At 35.3% G+C, this 23,506-nt stretch overlaps 1 protein-coding gene across 8 annotated transcripts in view; it reads right to left on the bottom strand.

The window, feature by feature from the left end:
* Window positions 1-4,065: 4,065 nt before the first annotated feature.
* ARHGAP5 (Rho GTPase activating protein 5) overlaps window positions 4,066-23,506 on the bottom strand; it is a 92,725-nt gene continuing 73,284 nt past the window's right edge. For all 8 annotated transcript variants that reach the window (XR_011380769.1, XR_011380768.1, XM_070053777.1 and 5 more), the window contains 4 exons: window positions 16,021-16,098; window positions 14,627-14,758; window positions 12,855-12,960; window positions 4,066-8,378 (listed from right to left, as the gene is read on the bottom strand). Coding sequence is in view for 6 of the 8 variants with exons in the window: in XM_070053777.1 (XP_069909878.1) it covers window positions 8,051-8,378; window positions 12,855-12,960; window positions 14,627-14,758; window positions 16,021-16,098 (644 nt within the window). In the remaining 2 variants the exon portion in view is untranslated. The remainder of the gene's footprint in view (window positions 8,379-12,854; window positions 12,961-14,626; window positions 14,759-16,020; window positions 16,099-23,506) is intronic.

Consider the following 23,506-nt stretch of genomic DNA (forward strand, 5'->3'; position numbering starts at 1 on the left):
CCTGGGAAAGCAGAAGATGGTCAAACTCCTTAGGCCCTTGCACCCATGTGGGAGACCTGGAAGAAGCTCTTGACTTCAGTCTGACCCCAGCCATGGCTGTTGTGACCATTTGGGAGTGAATCTGCGACCGAAGACTTCTGTGTCTGCTTCTCCCTCTATAACTGAGTTTCAAATAATCATTTCTTCAGAAAAAAGGTAATCTTTTCTTTCCAGTTAAGATTTTTCTGTGTAGTTTTTGGTTTCATTTTGATATGCTTAAAGATTTGTTTTCTGTGGAATTATTTCTGAATCAGTCGTCTCTTTTGATAGCTGTGGCAAAATCTTAGCAATTACTCATCTATTTCTGGAGTGTTTGATAAACCCTTATCTTCTGCTTTTCCTCTGTTGCTGCCACTGTCAATTTTATCTTCAGCTGTGACTACTCATTGATTTCATAATTTCAGTTAGCATGTTTGATTCTATAACTTGCATTTAGTACTTTTATTTTCCAGAAATGTTTAAAGTTCTTTTCTTCCTTGGACTGAATAAGCATTTTTTTTTTTTTTTTTTTTTTTTTTTTTTTTGGGACAGGCACAGTGGACAGTGAGACAGAGAAAGGTCTTCCTTTTCTGTTGGTTCACCCCCCAATGGCCGCTGCGGCTGGCCGGCACACGGCACTGATCCGAAACCAGGGGCCAGGTGCTTCTCCTGGTCTCCCATGTGGGTGCAGGGCCCAGGGACTTGGGCCATCCTCCACTGCTCTCCTGGGCCACAGCAGAGAGCTGGACTGCAAGAGGAGCAACCGGGACAGAATCTGGCACCCCAACCGGGACTAGAACCTGGTGTGCCGGCACCGCAGGCGAAGGATTAGCTTATTGAGTTGTGGTGCCAGCCCTGAATAAATCTTTGGCATGTTTAATTCTAGTTGTTTGGTCTCTACACATGCCTTATTTTGTGGTAGACATCTGATTTTTGCCAAACTGTAGAGCCATCTGGAAGGCCTTGAATTCCAGTTCTTGTCCACCTACACTTTCCAGAGGCCATCGTAAGTATGGCCATCCTCTGATACCTCCAACGGAAATTTCCAACAGGCAGGGGAAAGCAAAGACAGGATCACTTATCTGATGGCCTTTCAAATTGGTTCTTTGAAACATCTTTTCCAGATATTCTCAGAGAGTTGGTCAAAATTGTCTTTCAGTGGAAAATATTTTACTTTTAAATCACCTAAATGCAGCTATATGGGAACCAGGCTCTCTGTAAGATAAACGTAGTTCAAGGATACAGATGCCTGGGCAACGGTGGTTTAAAAAACACATGACCAACCAAAAAAACCTTGTCTCACCAGATTTGACAAAATTATTTTAAGTTCCATCTGAGCTTTATGTTCACATAAAATGCTTACTATCATACAGATGTGAATCCCAGGAAGTGGGATGGCTGGGGGCCATCTCGGAGGCAGGCTGCTCCTCAGTGAGCAAGCCTGACACTGCTGACAGCCTTTTCCTGTTCATGTAATGCAGTCGCTCTTGAATAGGAAATTTTGGTACATTAAACTATGACTCTTAGAGCATGGTCACTCCATTCATACAGCTTCCTGCCAATGTGAATTCTCTGATGTACAATCAGACTGATTTATGGGGGAGTTTTCTGAAGTTCAGTATATTCACACGTTTCTTAGGTATGAGCAATACGGCAAACAAATATGTGGTACTTTGGTGACTCCTCCATATTTAACACAAAAAATTACTCCCTTGTTACCAAGTACTCATTGTATTTCCTGCAATGACTACATTTGTATCTTTCTCCATTATGAATTCTCTGACATGCAAACATCTTCTGAATGAAAACCTGCTCAGAATGGCTACACAAATAATTTCTCTTCTACGTAATTCTCCAACAGAACATGACTACTGACATGAATTCATGAAAACATGAATGAGGTTTCTTTCAAGAGACCTTCCATTAAACTGTTATACTTTCATAAAAATTACATATTTTCATTTTTAAGGCTTGTATTAATAACTTCACTAATTATGTGATTGTGATTAATGCACAGTAGGTGGAGATGCAGTTATTGCCCTCAAAAACCTTACTAAGGAACAGAATTAAGTCTGTGAAAACAATTCAGTTCTAATGTATATAACTGTATCATCAGTTCTATCTTCTAGATGCATCATGATATGGTTTAGATATTAATTAGTTTGGCTGCTCAATATCCCTCCAAACGCCCATGGGTTAAAAGGCTTTATTTTCAAGGTGGCACAGGTGGGAGGTGGAGCCTGGTAGGTGGTTCTTAGGTCACTGTGTCCTGGGAAGGCAGTGTTTTTGAGAGGATTTTATAGGGCCTGGCTTGAGACATGACCACACTCCAACATCCTCCTCAGAGGCCAAATCAATGAGGCTAAATGATCCTGAGCTACAACTGTTAGGCTAAATAATAAGCCTTTTCCCTTCATAAAGTCAGTTGCCTCAGTTATTTCATTATAGTGATGAAAAACTAATACACATATTGTTTTAGTAAAATCTTTAAAAATAACCATTTCACATAGCTTTTCTATGTACTTATAAAAAATGATTTCCTTTGGAAATAAGGGTGATAGAACAGAGGTAATCATCTTTGGTAAAATTTTAATGAAACCCAGATTGTTCTGAATTTATCAAATTATTTCACACAGATAAAACTTGGGACTTATTTTTACTAACAATCTATGCCAGGTATCAGCCAGCTTTTGGTCTCTGGAGCAAATATGGTCTGGTGCCCGTTTTTGGTAAACTGAGTCTTACTGGAACAGTCATGTTCATTCATTTCTATACTGCTTACACCTACTTGTGCACTACAATAGCAGAGAAGCACCACAGAGATAATGCCTTTTAAGTCCCAAGATATTTACAATCTATCCTTTCCCAGAAGAAGTTTACTAACTCCTGATCTATTGCATGAAATTAAGTGGATTGTAATTTAACATAATTAGTATTTTGTAATTCCTATTATTGGACAATATTTTATTCTACATTTTAAAAGTACATTGTTGGTAATGGTTTCTCTCATTGCAAAAGCTACAATACTGAAAATTCAGCAGCTATGCCTGATTGCCAACAAATAAAAAAAAATCAAGAAAAGAAACTTCCAAGAAGTCTTAGAGAATAGTTAAAGACCAAGTTCTCTCAGATAGCTAGGTAATTTTTAATTATTTCATTACATATTTAAAAATAATCCAAGCCCTATACAAATAGTTAGTAAGGGAGTCAAACGTAAGTCTTTTTCTTTGAACACCTACATGGGCATTTATTCAGAAAAAAAGAAACACCAAGAAGCTGGAGAAAAAGGGAACTAAAAGGTCCAAACATAAAGTTGGAAAATATTCTTAAGCACTTGTATCAAGTACTTAGAAAATATTAAACAGTTAGGACAAACCATTCACAGTTCAAGCCCAAAAATGATCTGGTGAGCAATATAATATAAAATTAAAACTAATTTGGATCAATCAGTGAAGCAATAAACAGGTCAACTATTAAAATCGTATCACTTATAGTGAAACAAATATACAGAAATAAACTTCAAAAGAGGTTAAAACACTAAGAAAATCTTAATAACTGATAACATTAGGTAACTACTAGGACAAGGGGGACATTATTACATGGTTCTCAGTAACTTTTATCTCTGGGGCAAATAAACTGATTAGAAACACTAGACTGTGGGAGTAAGTATTAAGCTGCTTCAACTACGAATTCTATGACATTTTGTTACAAAGTGCATATGGTGCAGGTCTTAACACTCTTTAAGTACCAGTTAAATGATTATACCAGAACTGCGTTGCATTAATTTCAAGGTTTATACTTAGTGATAATTAAATGTTAACATCAATGATTACTGATTAACTTTTCCAGATTCATTCCTACTATCTATGGAATTATCAAAAAAAAGACTAACATTACCCAATTTAATTAAGCTGAGAACAGCACAAGATTCAGTGACTTTCTCTACCTCCTTCCTGCTGACAAGGAGATAAAACTATTATTATATGGGGAAAAATGGAATCATGCACAGAAGATGAGGTTCAAAAAAAATGGCAAAGATCCCCAAAGTTCATCAGTTAGTATTTTATAAATACCATGGTACTTTGGTCACATCAAATGATTGGATGTTGATGATTGGTATTAATGTTTATACAGTCTTTTAAGTACATACAGATGCTACCATAAGAAAATCATTCTAAAAAGTACTCCCTTCCCTTATTAAATCTTAGAAAATTTTATTTTCAGATATTTGATAAACTAAAAAGGCTGATAAGAATTTCAAGAGTTCAAATAAAAAATCAAACATGTCCCGTACACAAAAACAAATTGTTCAGCCTAAGAATTAGCTAACTTAATTCAAGATACACAAAGATTCAAGTCAAACAGAACTCACTAGTAACCAAATAATCTGACAATATACACTCATAAGATTTGGCTTAATATTCACAATATCATGAAGAGAAAACAAAAATATTAAATTGACGTTAGCAACTCTACTGAAACTAGAATAGGCTTAAAAACATTTCCAGTGGCTCAAAAGAATGTCTAGCTACTATTCAAAATTCAGGTCCAGACAATACCTGAGTCTTAGAAATCTGTACACTATCTTGTTTTACCAACTATTTTTAAAATCCAATTTTCATCTATATACACCCAGAATAAATTTTGGTTCTTCTTACATTGTATAGGGAAAGTTGGGAAAAAAAAATTCCCCCAGTGGAATTTCTATCATGTTGACATAAATTTTTTCTGTTCACTTGAGGGAAAAAAACCCTTGATTTTTACCAAAGAAATGGTAAAAATAGAGGCAACTATAACTTAAAATTACATAGCTTCTTAATGTTTTATTCATAGCATTTATACATCGGAAGCTTCACTGATATTTAATTTACTGCAGCATCCTGTGGGTGAAGCACAAAATTACATTAATTATAAACAAAGAAACAAAGCACTTTTTGACTTTTTAAATTTATATATATATATTTATATCCAGTTGACAAATAGCATCACAATTATTACTGTATAAAAAACTAAAAATCACCATGGAAGCTAAGGCCTAAGTTCTTTTGCCAATTATTCCCTTTGTTTATGTCTAAGAGATATTAGAAATTAGATTCCAGTACCTAAAAAAAAAGTCTATATTATTTACATACAGTATGGAAAATAAAAGCTGCTTTTTGGCTAAGATAGATTGCTGTTTCCTACAATATTTACATTGTAAATGTTAGGGGTAAAATACTACTAACAAATACCATTTATAATGATATTATACGGTGCCTGGAGTTTAATTCTTAAGTTGTGTATTCTAGTAACTGTTGAATAGACTCTGACTTCTAACAAATCCAATACTATGCTTCTTTATATTACTAATTTAGATACTGTAAGCCCAATATTTATAATTGCTATAAGCACTGAACTTTAAATGAAACAATGGCAACATGTGTGTAGATGGAATTTTATTTTGTATTATAAAATATAAGGCCTTAAATGTTTACCCATAGTTATGAGACTATTTAGTATTCTTTTAATTTGTTAAGTCTCATATATGATATATCCCTAAACAGTGAAACTTTCCAGTAACTTACCAGAAAACAAGTATTTAATTGTGTTATTCTGTTGTTAGAATTCTTCTTCTAATGTTTCAAAACATGTCTAAACCCTTGGCAAAAACAAAAAATCAATTCGGTATAACAGACTTAGCTTTAAACCGTACTTTAATTGTCAGTAACTGTAACCTACTGGTTACTGAACCAAATGCAGAATATTTAGATGACTCACTGTGAAGTGAGTCAAATCACTGATAAAATGCATAGAAACTGGAGTTAAATTTTAGGGACAGTGCAAGGTGGTTAATGTGGAAAATGGTAAATGCTAGTTTCATTAACAAAAATGGTAATAAATGCAGATGAATGTTAAATTAACATAGTATAAAAGAGAACAGTTTAAATAAACTTGGATTCACACATTACAATAGCAAAGTTATGACAAAATGAACCGAAGACACGAACAGTTCTGAAAATTCTCTTTTCAGCCTACTTCCAACAGAAATAGTCAGGCTTTTTTCCTGTACATAGTTTGATGCTTTGTCTATACCATATATAGTAGAAAAATAAATTCTTTAGCAACCTAGAAACAGTTTATAAAACTCTTAAAGTTTAATTTTCTTTGCCAGACATGCCAATGTTAAACTGACAGCTATAAATTAAAGCTATATAGACAATAGGTATAAGTAATATAGAACAAGTTAAGAATACTACATTTACCGGTTATTTTTTTTAAAAATTACTGTACTTTCTTAATTCCTGTGTGCTTTGCAATAGGAATAATAGGGACTTTGTTTTCTTAGAAAAGATAATAACATGTAAGAGTATAACACAAATAAGATAATTTATAATATACATGTACTTCAACAGCAGCCTGGTTCATGTCGACATCTTGGTTCTGAAGTTAAAAATGGAAGTAAAATACCTAGGACATAATATTGGTAAAGAATATTTTAGGAAAAATGGAGTAAATCAAACTCTTAGGAGCCTTGAATCTCAAAATTATCTATTTACTTTATCATACACATAAAATAATCTTAAAATTGCAGTATGAATGAAGACTACATCAACCAAAGAATTTTCTTTACTGCACAAAATATAATCTATAAATGGAAAACAAACCAATTTTTTCCTTTTCCAGTGAAAAGTGGCATGGTTTGACATTGAAAAAATTTTGAATGAAACCTAACAAAATTTACCTGTGCCATCTATTCTGAAAATCTTACTTATAATTTAGTTTTCTGGTTGTATCTTCTCTAACAAAAAGTTTAACCCCCAAAGCAGCAGTCATTTATAGCAAGTCTGGTACCAACATCAAAGGAAAAAATTGGTTTAAAAAATGGTGCAAAAGCCATTTTGAGTTTAGTACAACACATCTCAGAAAAGAATATGCATACAAGTTTGTAATTTTATATATACACACTCCAAAGAGTCTGTCAGTACCCAAAGTATTTTTATTGCTATATTAGCAATGAATTTTTTTGGATATGTTTTTAAGGGCCACATAAAAATAGATTCAAGGAACAGATTAAATTGAAGTCCTAGATTAAAATGTTTGGTTTAAAGAATTTTCTACAACAAATTTCATGTTTATGTATGAAAAGTTATAGAACCTTATATGAAAATGTCATGAATTATTTTCTACACTATACTAAATGTATTCCCCAAGAGGGAATAAATTAAAATATCTAAAATATATTAGATTAAGATTACAAGACCATCATAGATCTTTTAAACATGCATCTGTTTACAGAATTAACCGTATACAAAATGTTTTTTTTTTTTTTTCATTTTGGACCCACAAAGAAACGAGTTGGTGTCAAGTATCCTCTGCACAACATTATCAACTAACGTTAGCCACAAGCTTGTCCCTGGTATGTGTGTAAAAGAAATAGGTTCATTCATCCTTCATCAAATCATCCAAAGGTTTACTTAGATGAAGGTGCAGAAATGTGAAATATGTTAAGTGTATTTTTTCTTTCTTTCAAACAACATCCTAAGCATGGCCTAAGTAGCCTGAAATTATAAAATACTTCACTGGGCTTTTAGTTATCTACAGAGACTGCTAGAATGTAAATTAAGTTGCCCAAATTAGCACATCAAATAACAAAACCAGCCATAAAGCAGGCTGAAAAGGATTAAATGTTTCATATATGAGTTTTTAAATCATTTAATTTCTATAGAAAAATTTTATTCACAATATAAGGTGACAGAAATTGCCACAGGAATGATATACTGATTGCAATAAGGTTGCATGCAGCAGCAGCTTTGTATTTTATAGCTATTTTTGTTTATAAAAATTAAACCTCTCCAGTCATGCTTATCACGTGGTCTTAGATTTGTAATGTAATTGAATGAATAAAGAATACCATACAGTTCAAAGAGAAAATGTCCCATCACTCTGAATGTGAATTATCTGTATGAAACATGAGTATACTACTGAACCCTGAAACATGCATGTCTAGATTTGCTTTTTGTCCAATTTCAGGCTGTCTGCAATCACTTCCTACTTATATAATACCAAGAGGATCCGTCTGTAATTGTGGTTGTATCAGCTGAGGTTGCAAAGGTGGTGGTAACTGCAGAGGTACCATTGATTCCACCAATTGTCCTGGGTTTGAAGGTGGTGGAGGAGCCACAGTGTTCGCAGTTTCTACAATTTCTCCGTTGTAAAAGAAAAACTGACACTGTTGAATAAATGTTTCAACAACAGATTGATGAATCTTAGTGGTAGACAGAAACTCTCGATTTTCAAAATCAGGTCTCATCAAGGTTGGCCAAAAACAGATGGATAAATTGTCTGCTGTCATTAGGTTGATTTTATTTTGCTGACTAACCCTGAAATTATAAAAGGAAAAAACAGAAATCAAAACTCATTATAATTATAGAATCCTAGAGGTAAAGGCATCTCAGATTATTTACTGATTGTATCTCAGATTATTTACTATTTTATCTTAACTTTAAATATAAAAGATCTTGTGCATTCTATATTCAACTACACTCTAAAACAGAAGACAACAGTAAAAAATTCATGTCTTACGGAAATAAAAGATAGTCTTTAAAAAAGTTACACCTTGGGATTTAAAAATTTACATACGGAAGCCTTCTTAATTCTTTTTCCCTTAGGGTAAGAAGATCACGTGACAAATTTTAATAAGTTTTCACAACAGAAACAAGAAATTCTAATTGCATATCCAAATTCCCAGAATATTGTGAGAAGTAAAGTTAAATCAGGATATTCTATCTCTTTCAACAAGCCTTGGAAAAATTATTTTACCATCATCCTACCAGAGGAATTTTTACCTTTAAAAAATTAATTTTTGAGTAGTTAACAGAATAATTTTTTAAATCATTAATTACCTTGTATATTTTTACAAATTTCACCTGGAAGACAACACTCAGTTTACAACACAATTCTACCATGAAATTCTTATGACTTAATAATTTACAAGTCATCATACATTAAATGACTTGCATCTAGTTCTTTAAATGGGCAAGCACATCTATCATCATCTCCAGTAAAAAAAAGAAATATGAGAGGTAAACCTTGGAGTGTAACTCAAATGATTAAATTGGGAGATTACCCAAATAAAGCAGTCCACAAGTATGCATCTGAGCAGAAAAATCTATTACTACTACAACTACTACTACTACTAGGCCAAGAGGAAAATCTTAAATTTACAGATAAAAACTTTTATATATAAACCAAAGGAAATCCCCCCCAACACCGAAGATGCTCCCTGAACTAAAAATAGGTTTTCTATGGTAAAAGTCATTACTATATTAAGAGAATTTGAATAGTCAGAATAATAATATTTAAAATAAAATAAACCTTTATCAGGGACGAGGAACCTTTTTTCTGCCAAGGGCCATTTGGTTATTTTTAACATCATTTGAGGGCCATACAAGATTATCAACCTAAAAAACTTAGCTTGCTACAGATTTATTGAAATTTTGAGTCCCACCTGTGGTTGCTTTGGCAGCCACACCAAATTATTTCAAGGGCCTTATACAGCAGGACATTCCCCACCTCTGCAAAAGAGGGTAGGTAGTTTGGTGCCATCTAGTGCAACAGGCAAGAGCTAGGTTCTGCAAATACCTATAAAACTGAAAGGCATGTATATGGTAATCAGGTCTAACAGAAGTCAAAAAGTACATACAGAGAAAATGTACTAAATAAGCTAGAAATGAGAGGCAAGAGCTGGCATTATGGCACAGCAGGTTAAGCAGCCACTTGAGATGCTGGCTACATTAGGCTAGCATCCCACATTGGAGTCCCAGATGCTTGTCTTCCAATTCAGTTTTCTGCTATGTGTCTCAAACGGCAACGGCAGATGGCTCGAGTAAACTGGGCCCCTGCCACCCACATGGGAGACCATGGCCTGGCTCTTGGCTTCAGCCTAGCCCAGACCAGGCTGCTGCAGCCATCTGGGGAATGAACCAGCATATGGAAGACTGAGTGAATGATTGATGGATCTATTTTTCAATCTATCTATCACTATCCTTCTCTTTGTGTTTGTGTGCGCATGCACACGTTTTACAAATGAGTATTTTAAAAAAATGAAGAAAGAAACGAGAGGGATCAGGGAAAGCTTCTTGAAAGAAGTACTATTTGAACTGAGTCAAGGGGGCACGTGAAGAATGATAGGAAAGAAGGGAATTGCAGTTAGAATTCTGGCTCTTAAACTTTAGCATTTATTGTGATTTGCTGGAGGGTTTGTTAACAAACAAGATTGTTGGGGAGTACATGATTCATTCTGTCTGGGGTGAAGCCCAGTAATTTGTATTCCTAATCAGTTCCCAGGTGATGCTGATGTTGCTGTTTGGGGGACCACATTCTGAGAAAAGTTCTGTCATAATATGATTAAGGATATGGCACAGACTGATTCTGGTTAACTGGTAATACTGTTTTAGTATAGCAAAGCCTGGTAAAGGATAGGAGAAAAGGAAAGAAAATGACTAAAGAAGTCAGAACCAAATACTTAAGTGTTAAACTTGGATGTTATCTTAAGGAAATAGGATACCATTTAATTCTAAGTGATGTTATAAACCACACACTTACGTACTAAAGTTTGAAATTCATCTCAAGGTAATAGGAAACCATTTAATTTTAAGTAATCTTTACAGAAGATGTTTTAGAAAGATCATTCTGGCATGAGGATCAAGGAAGGATCAGGAAGAAAGGTTGGCAGGGAAAGAGCTCAATTACAATGAAATCAGAAGTCCCAAAGAGAACTGATAAACCCTCATCCTCAGTGGCAGAGGAAAAGAAAATGGAAAAATATTTAGGAGAAAAAAATTTGCTGAATGGTTGTGGAGAGTGAAAGAATATAAACAAAAAGTAACTCTACAGATTAATTTTGGCAACCTTTGCAATTTGCTAATCATCCATTGTACATTTACTTTTCTCCTGTACAAGAATGTAAGCTCCATGAAATGAGTAACTATTTTGTTCACAACTGTGTCCCTAGCACTTAGTCGAGTACCTTACACATAGGCCCTTCACCAATTCCAATCTATCTGAATATTCCTCTTAAAACTTAAATCTGATTATGTTATCCCTCTGCTATACTCTCTAGTAGATCCTCATACTGCTCAGGGTAGTAGAATGTAAATCATGCAATGCTTCTTTCATTAAGGAAGTGTACCCCCATCTCCAAAAACCATCAAGTGAACTGAACAGTATGCTTCATGACTTGAGCTTTATATTGTAAAACCTCCTTATCTTGTCAGTAAAACATTTTAAGGAGTAACACTACTAAACAGACTAATAATACTGTTCTGTATGACCTGCCACTATCCCTCCTCCCTGTCTTTATTTTTTACTCTGCTTCCATTAACTAGGTTTCTTCACTGTTTCTCAATGCATGAAATAGACTTTTGGCTGTGTTAACTGTTTTATTGCCAAAACCAATTCTGGAACAAAGTAATAGTAATCAAAATAATTTTCATGGTAGACCAGCCCTGTGATTCTGTGAATATGTTCTGACCTCTGCCCCCTTTCCCTACCCTTTTTAATGAAATCCAATTCTTATTCCGGCCAAACAATAAGGTCTCCTACTGAACCCAATGCAAGTCTATTATCACACTACGAGCTACTACTATGGTATTTCTAAATAGAAAATTCCAGTAAACATACTATAATACCATGTATGCTACAATTTTCATAGAAAAGGTTATAAGAAATGTTAACACAATTTTATACTTCACTGATAGCAATAATAAAATATTGAACAGTCATTAATATTCTAAGAACTACTAGCTGAAACATAATTTGGACATTGATATTATTAGTCAACAAATAGCAGTTCATTAAAATGCCAGTAGACAATGTTATGGAAAGTACTATTTTGTAATAATTAGCATATAATAGTAATAATCTCATTCAGTCCTCTCAAAACTGTTTTTGTGAGCTATTATTATTCTCCTCTATAGTTAGGAAAATAAACATGTGGCTAGGATAAGTGATTTAGTCAACTAGCAGTATTTCAAACAGTCTGACTCTATAGCCTAACTTTTAGCCATTATACAATAAAGCTTTCAACTTAATAAATGCTATGGGGAGAAGTCTGTTTTGAAAATAGAGTAAACTTGAAGCTTAATAGACTATTAATATAAGGATTAGTGCCTTCATTTCACATAAGTCAGGATTGCTGGTAAAATTTCACTACAGGTAGAACAGCCAAACAAAATAATAACCAACATACATGACAGCAAAGGAGGATGGCGGAGAAAGCATATGGAACCCTTTAAGACTTACATTATAATCATAAAATGTGTCAATATGTAACATTAAACTTACAGTTTTCCTCTTTAATTCTTAATTTTTCCAACTCCAAATAGGCTGATTCGGTTAATTATCTTGAATATAATTTCATAACTAAATTTCTAATATTATACATGAGAGAATTGCTAACAAATAAGCAGGATAAAAACAGAAAATAGGGGGGCCAGAGTTGTAGCACAGTGAGTTAAGCCATAGCCTGCCATGCTGGCATCACACATGGGTGCCAGTTTGTGTCCTAGGTGCTCTGCTTCCAATCTAGCTTCCTGCTAATGTGCCTGGGAAACAGTGCCTGAACCCCTGCCATCACATGGAAGACCCAGGACCCTCTCTCTGTAACTCTACCTTTCAAATAAACAAACAAATCCATTTTTTTAAAAAAATTTATCACTGTTTCCATAATTACTACAAGAATAATCACCATAACTTTTAGCTATATATTAGACAACCAAAACTGAACTGTTTTTCAACTTATATAAAGCTTTCAAGTTTGAAATGTATAGAATATTTTCTTTGCTAAATAAAAATACCTGTTCAGATGTGTTATCACATATCTGAATACATCATAGTTTACAGGGTGAAATTTCTTAACAATTTCTTTCAGGGCATGAAGACGTTCTGTTTTATCTGGGATTTCTGTAAAAATAATGAAGAATTTTGTGTGAACTCAAAATATTTGATAGAGCTCCTTGCTCCACGTACTAAAAGAGACAAGTAAATATGGGTTTGAAGCACAACAGGATAGGTAAACAAAATCAAAAACAATGTTCTAAAGAACCCAAAAATCTAAGAAATCACTCAACTGATGTAATTTATCAACATTATCATCTACTACTTTAGTCTTTTTCACAAGTAAAGGAAATTACCTGTAAAGGTCAAAGCAACTATACACTGGTAAAACAGAAAACAATATACTAGAAATTTGCTCATTCAATTTAAATAACAAAATTGTTATTTAGAATTAAGTAATTACTTAAAGATCCTTTATGCTCTTAATATTCATGCTACAGATGGTAAAAACTCAGGCTTTGCACATTGAAATATTTAACCCAGCAATTATAACACCAAAGGAGTAACCAACATTATTTAACAAATGACTATGGATGTGTTCAAATAAAATTTTTGGAATTTGAGTTTTGTATAATTTTAATGTATCATAGATTTTTTTCTTTTTGTTACAAAAACCACTCTCAGATCACAAAGCCTTCCAAAAACTAGTGACAGGAGGAATATGGCCTTTGGGCCAGTTGTATTCACTCTGCATATGACAGTTTTCCTTTACATTCAGTCTAAGCATTTAATTTATCACTCTCCAAGTTTATATTCAAATTACAAAACATAATAACTGAAATGTGGTCTTAAAACAAACAAGAGAAAACACAGTGCTTTTCTTTTCCTTCTTTTTCCATTTGGAGGTGAATATGCACACCACATCCTTACAGATATTTTCACTTGTAATATATAACTTTTAAGTCAGTCATCAAACATTTTCTAAATAGCAGAGTTTTGAGCTTATTCTTTATGGTCAAGAAATAAAATCTAATGGAACTATTTTCCCAGTTTACACATGGGAGAATGAATAAGGCAACTATCGTTCTGACAATACAATGAAGTGGTTTTTAATTGAACAAAGCACAGAACTTTAATACAATCAAAACCATAACGAAGTAATTTCACTTTATACAACCTTAAAATGGAATGCTAAAGATAAACATTTGGAAACCACATTATTTTAGTTATTGATAGACAATCTGGATTATGCAGTAGGTTACCTGCTACCCAAATAGATCTTAGGTCTCATATTCCAAATAAATCAATATCTGGCATGGAAAGAAATACTCATTGAAGTCACACCATGTTCCTGTCTTACTTGTACCAGAAATGATTTTAAATAGGGGCCAAAATAAATTTTGTCAACCTAACATTTTTTAAAAAAGATATACACATGTACATACCATTCACAGGTTAATATTTTACTGAAGAACACTGTAAGATACATTCTCTTGAAGGATTAACTTTCTAATAATGCCTTTCTAGTATGAATTAAAACTATAAACCTCAAGCTTCAAGTACTTGAAGGAATATTTCAATCACCTGGGAGGCTTTTAAAAACTGAATATTCATCCCTAGACATTCTGACTGTCTTTGGATTTAGAGGAAAATACTTTAAGAAACAGAGCTCTAGTGAGTTAACTTTTTAGAAGCATATACTCCAGATGCAAGACTGATTTTAACAGCTAGCAATCAACATTAAAAAAACTGACATCATCATCTATTTCCAAAAAGGTAGGTTTATACTTACTTGCTGCTTCCAATAGCTCTGGATGAAGAGAATATGGAATTAAAGGATCTGGCAGATCTGCAAAGAAAGCCTTAAGAGCTCCAGCTACAGCATTTACTGTTACTTCCATTGATACTAGATTGATATTGTGATCTACGAGGCAAAAATTAAAATTTTAATTTATCAAAAAGTTTTAATTTATTAGAGAAGAGATAAGCTAAGCAAGTACTCACAGATGAAAAGATACTTAAGTCTTCTTTCTAACCACTTTTCTTTACAGGCCAACAAATCATATAGATCATGGAAAAAAACAACTGAGTATTAAGTACTTTTGTTTACAATCAAAATTCCTGTCACACAGTACAGCAGTTAGCACACTTGTATCTCACACTGGAGTGTCTGGGTTCAAGTACAGACTCCACTTTGGATTCTAGTTTTCAGCTAATGCACACATTGGGGGCAGCAGATGATGGCTCAAATATTTGGGTCCCCATCACCAACATGAGAGACCTGAATTCAGTTCTTGGTTTTTGGCTTTGGACTGGCTTAGCCCTACCTATTGTGGGAGTTTAGGGAATAAGCAGTTGGATAATAGAAGGGCTCTCTGCCTCCTGTCCTTTCAAATAAGTATTAAGTAAATACATTTAAAATGTTATTAGGTTTATTAGTATCTTACAGAATTCTACTAATACTAATGTTTTTAACTTTTATATAACAGTTTAAATGTAAATAGGTTCTTACAAAACAAAAATGGAGGGGTGGGCATTTGGTGTGGCAGGTAAGATACCACTTGGGACACTTGCACTCTGTATCAGAGTGCTTGGATTCAAGTCCTGCCTCCACTTCTGATTCTAGCTTCCTGCTGGTGCGCAACCTGGGAGGTGGCTGATGATGGCTTAAGTGGCTAGGTTCCTGCTACCCACATGGGACTCCAGGGGGAGTTCCTAACCCCTGGCATCTGCCTGGCACAACCCTAGCTTTTTGGGCATTCAGGAAATGAACCAATCGAAGGGAGTTTTCCCTATAATTAAAAAGCATTCAAACAGAAAATCTCCACATACGTACACACACACACACTTATGTATTCTCTTTACCCAAGTGCTTTTTATGGCTGTCTTCACTCTTTCCATTATGAACGTACTTTAAATTCTGTTTCACCTACTCCCTCTTATAATTCCCCATGACTCAGTTCCTTATCAAAAACAAACAAAAAACCCGCTCTAAAATAATCAACAATTGTCTTGTTAGTATTAAAAAACACACATTTCCTAGCTTTCCTGTATTCCTAATTGCACCTTCAAGTTCTCTCTTCTCAACATCCATATATTTACAAAGTTTTCAAATGAAAAATCAATTTTCCCACCATGAGATTCCAATAAGAAAAATGATAATCTCATTTTAAATAATTATCTTACCTTGATCAAACTGCTTTTGAATATTGTCTTGATCAGTTTTGTTTCCACTGACACGGTACAGACCTTCAGTACATAACCCTAATAAAACAAATATGCATGCTTTCATAAATATATATTAACAAATAATGTACTTATACATATTACTTTAGGAACTTACAAAAATATGGTGGTAAAATATTTTAGCGCATTTTATTTTTAAGTATGTCCTTAATGGACTACTTTACTCTCTATTTTAAACCATGTAGGATATCCAATTACAAACACTATGAGAAGACACATTTCTCCTTATTCCACTCTTTTTTTTTTTTTTAAGATTTATTTATTTGAAAAGCAGAGTTACAGAGAAACAGAGGTAGAGAGAGAGGTCTTCTATCTGATGTTCAATGACCAGATGGCCTCAATTTCTGGAGCTACGCTATTTAAAGCCAAGAGCCAGGAGTCTCCTCAGAGTCTCCCACTCTGGGAGAGTGCAAGGGTGCAATGGCCCAAGGACCTGAGCCATCTTCTTTTTTCCCAGGCCACAGCAGAGAGCTGGATCAGAAGTAGAGTAGCTGGCACTCGAACCAGCAACCATATGAGTTGTCGGCACCGAAGGTGGTGGCTTTACCCGCTATGCCACAATGCCAGCCCCCCTACTCTATTCTCTAATATAGATTAGAACCCTGAATACACGGAATACAAAGAACACACTGAATGATAAGGAGAAGGTGGACTGGCTAATGATCTTACAACACAGGAATGACATGTTAAGTTTCCTAGGTTTTCTTTTTATCTCTTATATATCCTAGACTGAGCAATGGTGCGGCCAGCAACAGGGAAACAACAAAGAAGAAGGGAGTAGGGGATGGTGCTCCAAACTGAACAAAGCAAACTAAACAAACAAACAAAACAAAACAAAACAAAACAAAACAAAACACCACCAAGAAAAAACCTGCTCTCTCCAAAGACAAGACTGGGAAAGTTACACCTAGCAAGAGAAAACTTTTTTGATTTGCAATCACCCTACTCAAGCCAAACAGCAAACAATACCTCCTCATCCTTGTCAGAAGAGCCAAAACCTGCCTATATGTAAAATGAGCCTTTTATACTCCATGGAGTGTCAACAGAGGTTGAGTGGAGAGCCTAGACTTCCACTACTATCCTGAGTAAGAAGCATCCTCTGTTCCCACTATAATACTACTAGTGGAGGCAAAGTGGGGAGTCTGGGCTTCCATTTCCCACCTTGTAACCCTTGTTTCTCCTTTGCTAAATGGTGTCAGAGGAGGTTGCTAAAATAAAACATGATAGATTCAAAGTCTCATAACATCCAAAACGTCCAGGACACAATAAGACAAGAATCAACTGCATACGAAAGCCAAGAAAAATCTGAAGTAGAATGATGAAAGTGAATTAAGAACCACACAAAGATGACAGTTATAGAATTATCTGGCAAGTATCTTTAAGCAGATGCTATGAAATATGTCAGTGAACAATTACAAACATACCTGAAACAAAGTATAAAAAAACAAAAAACTTCTCAAATGGGCTCAACAGAAGGACAGACTTCAAAGAGTAAGTGAACTTGAGGATGTATCAATAAAACTATCCAATCCGCTGGTTTTTTTTTTCCTTTGACAGGCAGAGTGGATAGTGAGAGAGAGAGAGACAGAGAGAAAGGTCTTCCTTTTGCCGTTGGTTCACCCTCCAATGGCCGCCACGGCTGGCGCGCTGCGGCCGGCGTACCACGCTGATCCGAAGGCAGGAGCCTGGTCTCCCATGGGGTGCAGGGCCCAAGCACTTGGGCCATCCTCCACTGCCTTCCTGGGCCACAGCAGAGAGCTGGCCTGGAAGAGGGGCAACCGGGACAGAATCTGGCACCCCCACTGGGACTAGAACCCGGTGTGCTGGCGCCACTAGGTGGAGGATTAGCCTATTGAGCCTCTGCACAGGCCAAAACTATCCAATCTGAATAACAAAAAGAAATTAGACTAAAAAGGCAAGAACCTTGGGGCACTTGAATAAGAAATCTAATGTCTGCCAATAGTCTATACTACTATCTCTGTATTCAATGGGGCAGGAACCTGAAAGCATTTTTATGTTTTTAAAATTTTTTAAGGTTTATTTATTTTAACTGAAAGGCAGAGTTAGAGAGACAGAGAGATCTTCCATCTGTTGGTCCACTCCCCAAATGGTTGCTGACAGCTGAGGCTGGTCCAGGTCAGAAGCCAGGAGCTTCTTGCAGTTCTCCCATGAGGGTACAGGGGCACAAGCACTTGGGCACCTTCCACTGCCTTTCGTAGGCACATTAGCAGGGAGCTGGATGGGAAGTGGAGCAGCTGAGATTTGAACTGGAACCCAATGGGACGCCAGCGCTGCATGGGGTAGTTAACTCACTATGCCACAGCACCAGTCCTTGAAGCATTTTTGAAAGGAGTCATTTTGATATGGTACTATATTCCTATGGTCTCAGTTAATGAAACAAAAAAAGAACAACAGAAAAGTAAATTCTGTCAAACTGATCGTTCCTGGGCCAAAATCAAGGCATTTGTGTGGGATAACATAATCCCTCCCCCATTTTTTCTGGCTGCAGATATTTCATTAACTTTTCTTTAGTTCTATTTGTTTGAGAGATATATTTTTCTGTCTGCTGGTTTACAGTCCAAAAGCCCACAAAGGTTTGCGTGAGGCCAGGAGCCAGGAACTCCATCTGGGTCTCCCACATCGGTGGGAGAGATCCAAGTACTTAAGTCCTCATGTGCTGTTTCCCAGAATATACATTAACAGGAATCTGGATTAGAAGTGGAAACAAGACTCATCCTAGGCACTCTGATATAGGATGCAGGTTTCCCAAGCAGTGGTTTTAATCTGCTGTATCTCAATGACGGTTCCTATTTCATTAAAAAAAAAAAATTAACTGTATTTATTTGGAAGGCAGAGAAATACAGAAAGAGATATACACACATACATACAGACAGAAACATTCAAGCCATTCTGGTTCACTCCTCAAACACCAGCAACAGGTCGGGCTGGACCAGCCAAAACTAGGAGCTGGAAACTCAATCCTGGCTCCCCTACATGGTGGCAGGAACCCAACTACTTGAGCCATCACTGGCTCCTTCCCAGGGTGCACAATAACAGGAAGCTGGGATCAGAAACAGAGTCAGGACTTGGATACTCCAACAAGGGATTGGTGTGGCTTACTGCACCAATCACCTACTTTTATTTACTTTTTTACAAAGAAAAATTAAGGCTGTCAAATGGAAACAAAGTACACTTCATACTAGGGAAACAGTTAATTTCCAGAAATCCATGAAGATGATAAAAATGAAGAGCTAAATTTTACCAACAAATTTCACAGGAGAGCAAAGTTGCAGCCGTAAAAGTTATGATATTTTATGGACATAGCCAACACAAATTAATTTAACAAATACTCTGGATGTGTAGAAAAAAATAAAACACAAAAGAATGTATTTGTTCTGACTCCATATACAATGTTTTAAAGCAGTCAATGCCTATCTATATAATAGGGGGTTAAAAATCAGAAAAGTGGTTGAAAGATTAATTGGGAAGGCACAGAAAGTGACAAAATGTTCTGTATTTTTACAGGTGTGTGGACTGAACCAATGCATGCACAGCTGTCAAAATGCAACTCACTGAACCCTTAAGTTTGCTGTATTTCATGCTATGTAAATGGATCTTAAAAATGAACTATAAGCAAATACCCAACTCATTAGTAGGTTTCCATTTAAAGTGGTATATGTACTTTCTGTGTATTCTTAAGGAAAGGAATGACTAATACTGTAAAAAGAGAGACTAAAAACATACTTTGTGGTACTACATGGAAATTGGAGGAAGTAGCATGAATTCATGTTTCATTTAATAAAGATATAAAAATGAATATAGATACAGATATACATGCATGCAAATATACATATATATGCTGAGACAGCCCTCATTTTTGGTTTTTCTTTTAAAGATCTATTTCATTTATTTGAAAGGCAGACTGAGAGAAGGATGGAGACACAGTGAACAACATCTTCCATCCATTGGCTTACTCCCCCAACAGCACATCTCCAGGGATGGGTTAGGCCAAAGTCAAGAGCTCCATCCTGGTCTATCCCATGGGTGGCAGGGGTCCAAGTACTTGGGCCATCTTTCACTGCTTTTTCACATGCATTAGTAGGGAGCTATATGGGACAGCCAGGACTCCAAGTGGCATTCCAATTTTGTATGCAGGTATCACAGGCACCTGCCTCCTTATTTTGGTGTCTGAATACCTGTCTCCATCAAAACAAAACCAGAACTTTTTGGAGAAAAGGATCAGTCCAAATCTGGAAAGGAATAGTATAACCAAGCCTTGTACATTTTGTATCAGAAAGTAAGCAAGTGCTTAGAGAATTATGGAGATATTCTTAAAATAATTAAAATGATACAGAAGCAATTAAAAGATCTTAAAACAATCTGAATACCTAAATATACAGGGATGGACAGTAATGGGTTGCATCTCAACAAATATAAGAATATCTAAGTTCATATCAACCTAAACAAATAAGAAAAGTTTCAAAGGTATTGTCAAATGTCAAAAACTAACATCAGTGATATAGGTACAATTTCCAGATATGAGGCACTCAAGAGGACAAACTATCATTTTGCAGAAACCTCACACCAAAAAATGTGATTTGAATCTAAAGAGGAAACAAACACAATTTGATAGGTATTTTACTAAATCAGCTAATACTGTTCAAAATTTTCATGGTGAGGAAATACAAAAGAGACCAAGGAACTCTCCAAATTAAAGACACCAAAAAAAAAAAAAAAAAAAAAAAAGTGCAATCCACGTGCTTAAGTTTAGTTCCTAGACTTCCTCCCCACCCTGCACCTAGAAAAAGCTTAAAGGACATCACAAGTATTATGTGATGGAATGTGAAACTTGGACACACTCACTGTGGATCAGATAAATAGTATTCTGTTTCTGGCTTCTCGTCTTCAGCATAGCCAGGGAGTGAACCAGCCATTAGATGGAAACTCTCTTTGTATCTTTCTCTCTCTCTACCTTTCAAATAAGTGAAAGTGAAGAGCTTTTGGGAGTGAAGAGAAGAGCTTTTGACTAAATTTAATATCCTCTCACAATTAAACACACACACATATACATGAACAAGAAGAGACAAGATCTTCAACTTAATAAAGGGCAGTTATAAATAACCCATGTAGAGGTCAGTGCTGTGGCATAGCAGGTAAAGCTGCCACCTGCGATAGTGGTATCCCATATGGGCGAGGGTTCGAGTCCTGGCTGCTCCACTTCCAACCCAGCTCCCTGCTGGTGTGCCTGGGAAAACAGAAAAGGTAGACCAAGTGCTTGGGACCCCGCACCCATATGGGAGACCTAGAAGAAGCTCCTGGCTTTGGCATGACCCACCCCAGTCATTGCAGCCATTTGTGAAGTAAAGTGGCAGATGGAATATCTCTCTTTTTCTCCCTCTCCCCCATTCTGCCTTTAAAAATAAATAAATCTTTTTTAAAAAATCCTTGTGGTTAAAAATGGTGAAAAATTGAATTTTCCCCCTAAGATCAAGAATAAGACAAATGGGTCTATTTTTGCCACATAAAGATTATTCTGGAGTTCTATGCAGAACAATTAGGCAAGAAAGAAATAAAAAGGAATCTAGATCAGAATCAAGTAAAATTATCCCCTATTTGAAGATGACAGAACTTATACAGAAAACTCTAAAGACTCCACTAAAATAATAGCAGAGCTAAAGTAAGAGTTCAGGGCGCTGGCATTATGGCATGGTGGGCAAAGCTGCTGCTGTCATCCCATATAGGCGCTGGCTCATGTCCTGGTTGCTCCACTTTGGATCCAGTACCCTGCTAACAGCCTGGGAAAAGCAGCAGAAGATGGCCCAAATACCTGAGCTCCTGCCACCAATGTGGGAGACCCAGCTAAAACTCCTGGCTTCAGCCTGGCTCAGCCCTGTACCATGTGGCCACTTGGGAGGGAGCCAGAGGATGGAAGATCTCTCTGTGTAACCCTTTGAAATAAATAAATAAATATTAAAAAAAAAATGAATTCAGCAATGTTGCAGATACAAGGTCAACATATAAAAATCAGTTGTACTTTTGTGTGCTATCAATGAGTATGAGGAATAGGAAAAAAACAAAACAATCCTATTTTAATACTATTCAAAAGAATTAAATACATAGGAATAAATTTTACCAAAAACTCCAAGGTTTATAAACTGAAAACTAGAAAAGAGTATTTGAATAAACTAAAGACTACCTAAATAAATAAAATACATCCTGTATTCATGGACTGGGTGACTACTGTGAAGATAATACTATCCAAATTGATCTACAGATTCAATAAAATCTCTATCAAAATCAAATTGACTATTTTGAGAGAAACAGAAAAGCATTCCCTCAAATTAACACTGAATTTTGTGGAACCCTGTGGCCAAAGTATCTTAAATAAGAATAAGATAGAGGACACACTTTCTGACTTCAGAATTTACTACAGGATGAGAAACCCTAACCTGAAAATCTGAAATTCAAAATTCTCCAAAATGTGAAATGTTTTGAGGGACAATAAGACACAAGCAGAAAATTTGACACCTAACCTTATGAAGCAGATCATAGCCAAAACACAGATGCATTAAAAACAGTGCATAAAATTATCTTCCCACTATATGTATAAAGGTATATGAGATAAAAATTATTTCATCCCCAAGATATTTCATTATGTATTACAAAATTTCCAAATATCCTCAAGATATCTTGTTATCTATTGTAAAGTTTCCAAAATCTAGGGGCTAAAAAAAACTGAAATCAAAAAACACTTTTGGACTCAAATATTTTAGATAAGGGATACTCAACCTGTACTAGGAGAATTCAAAGTCCAGAAATAAACCAATACAATAACTACGGCCAGATGACTTTTTTTTTTTTTTAAACCAAGGTTGTCAAGGCCAATCAATGACAAAAACATGGTCGCCCTAAGCCAGTTAAATATCTACATGCTGAAGAATGAATTTAGGTGCCTATTCACACAATATACAAAAACAAACTCAAAACATATCGATGACTTAAATGTAAGAGCTAACACTATAAAATATAGGGTTAAAGGAAACAGTGACAAACTTGATCTTGGATTTAGCAACAAATTCTTATATGTTAACCATAGCATGAGCAATAAAAGAAAAAATGAATTAGATTTCATTAACATTTAAAACTTTCTATTAAAGGATATTATCAAGAAATAAAGTGTATTATAAAGGAGAAAATATTTGCAACATCATTTATTTGATAAGGTTCTAGTACCCAGAAAATATAACTCTTAGAGAGTTAGAAATTAATAAAAAGAAGCCAATCAAATTTTAAAATAGCAAAAACCTTTAAAATAAACTTCTCTAAAGATGTATTAATGGCCAACAAGAACATGAAAAGATGCTCAACATCATTAGTTATCAGAGAAATGCAAGTCAAAACTGCGTGGGAGACCCGGAAGAAGCTC

Source organism: Oryctolagus cuniculus, chromosome 12 (assembly GCF_964237555.1).
Source record: "Oryctolagus cuniculus chromosome 12, mOryCun1.1, whole genome shotgun sequence".
Taxonomy (NCBI): domain Eukaryota; kingdom Metazoa; phylum Chordata; class Mammalia; order Lagomorpha; family Leporidae; genus Oryctolagus; species Oryctolagus cuniculus.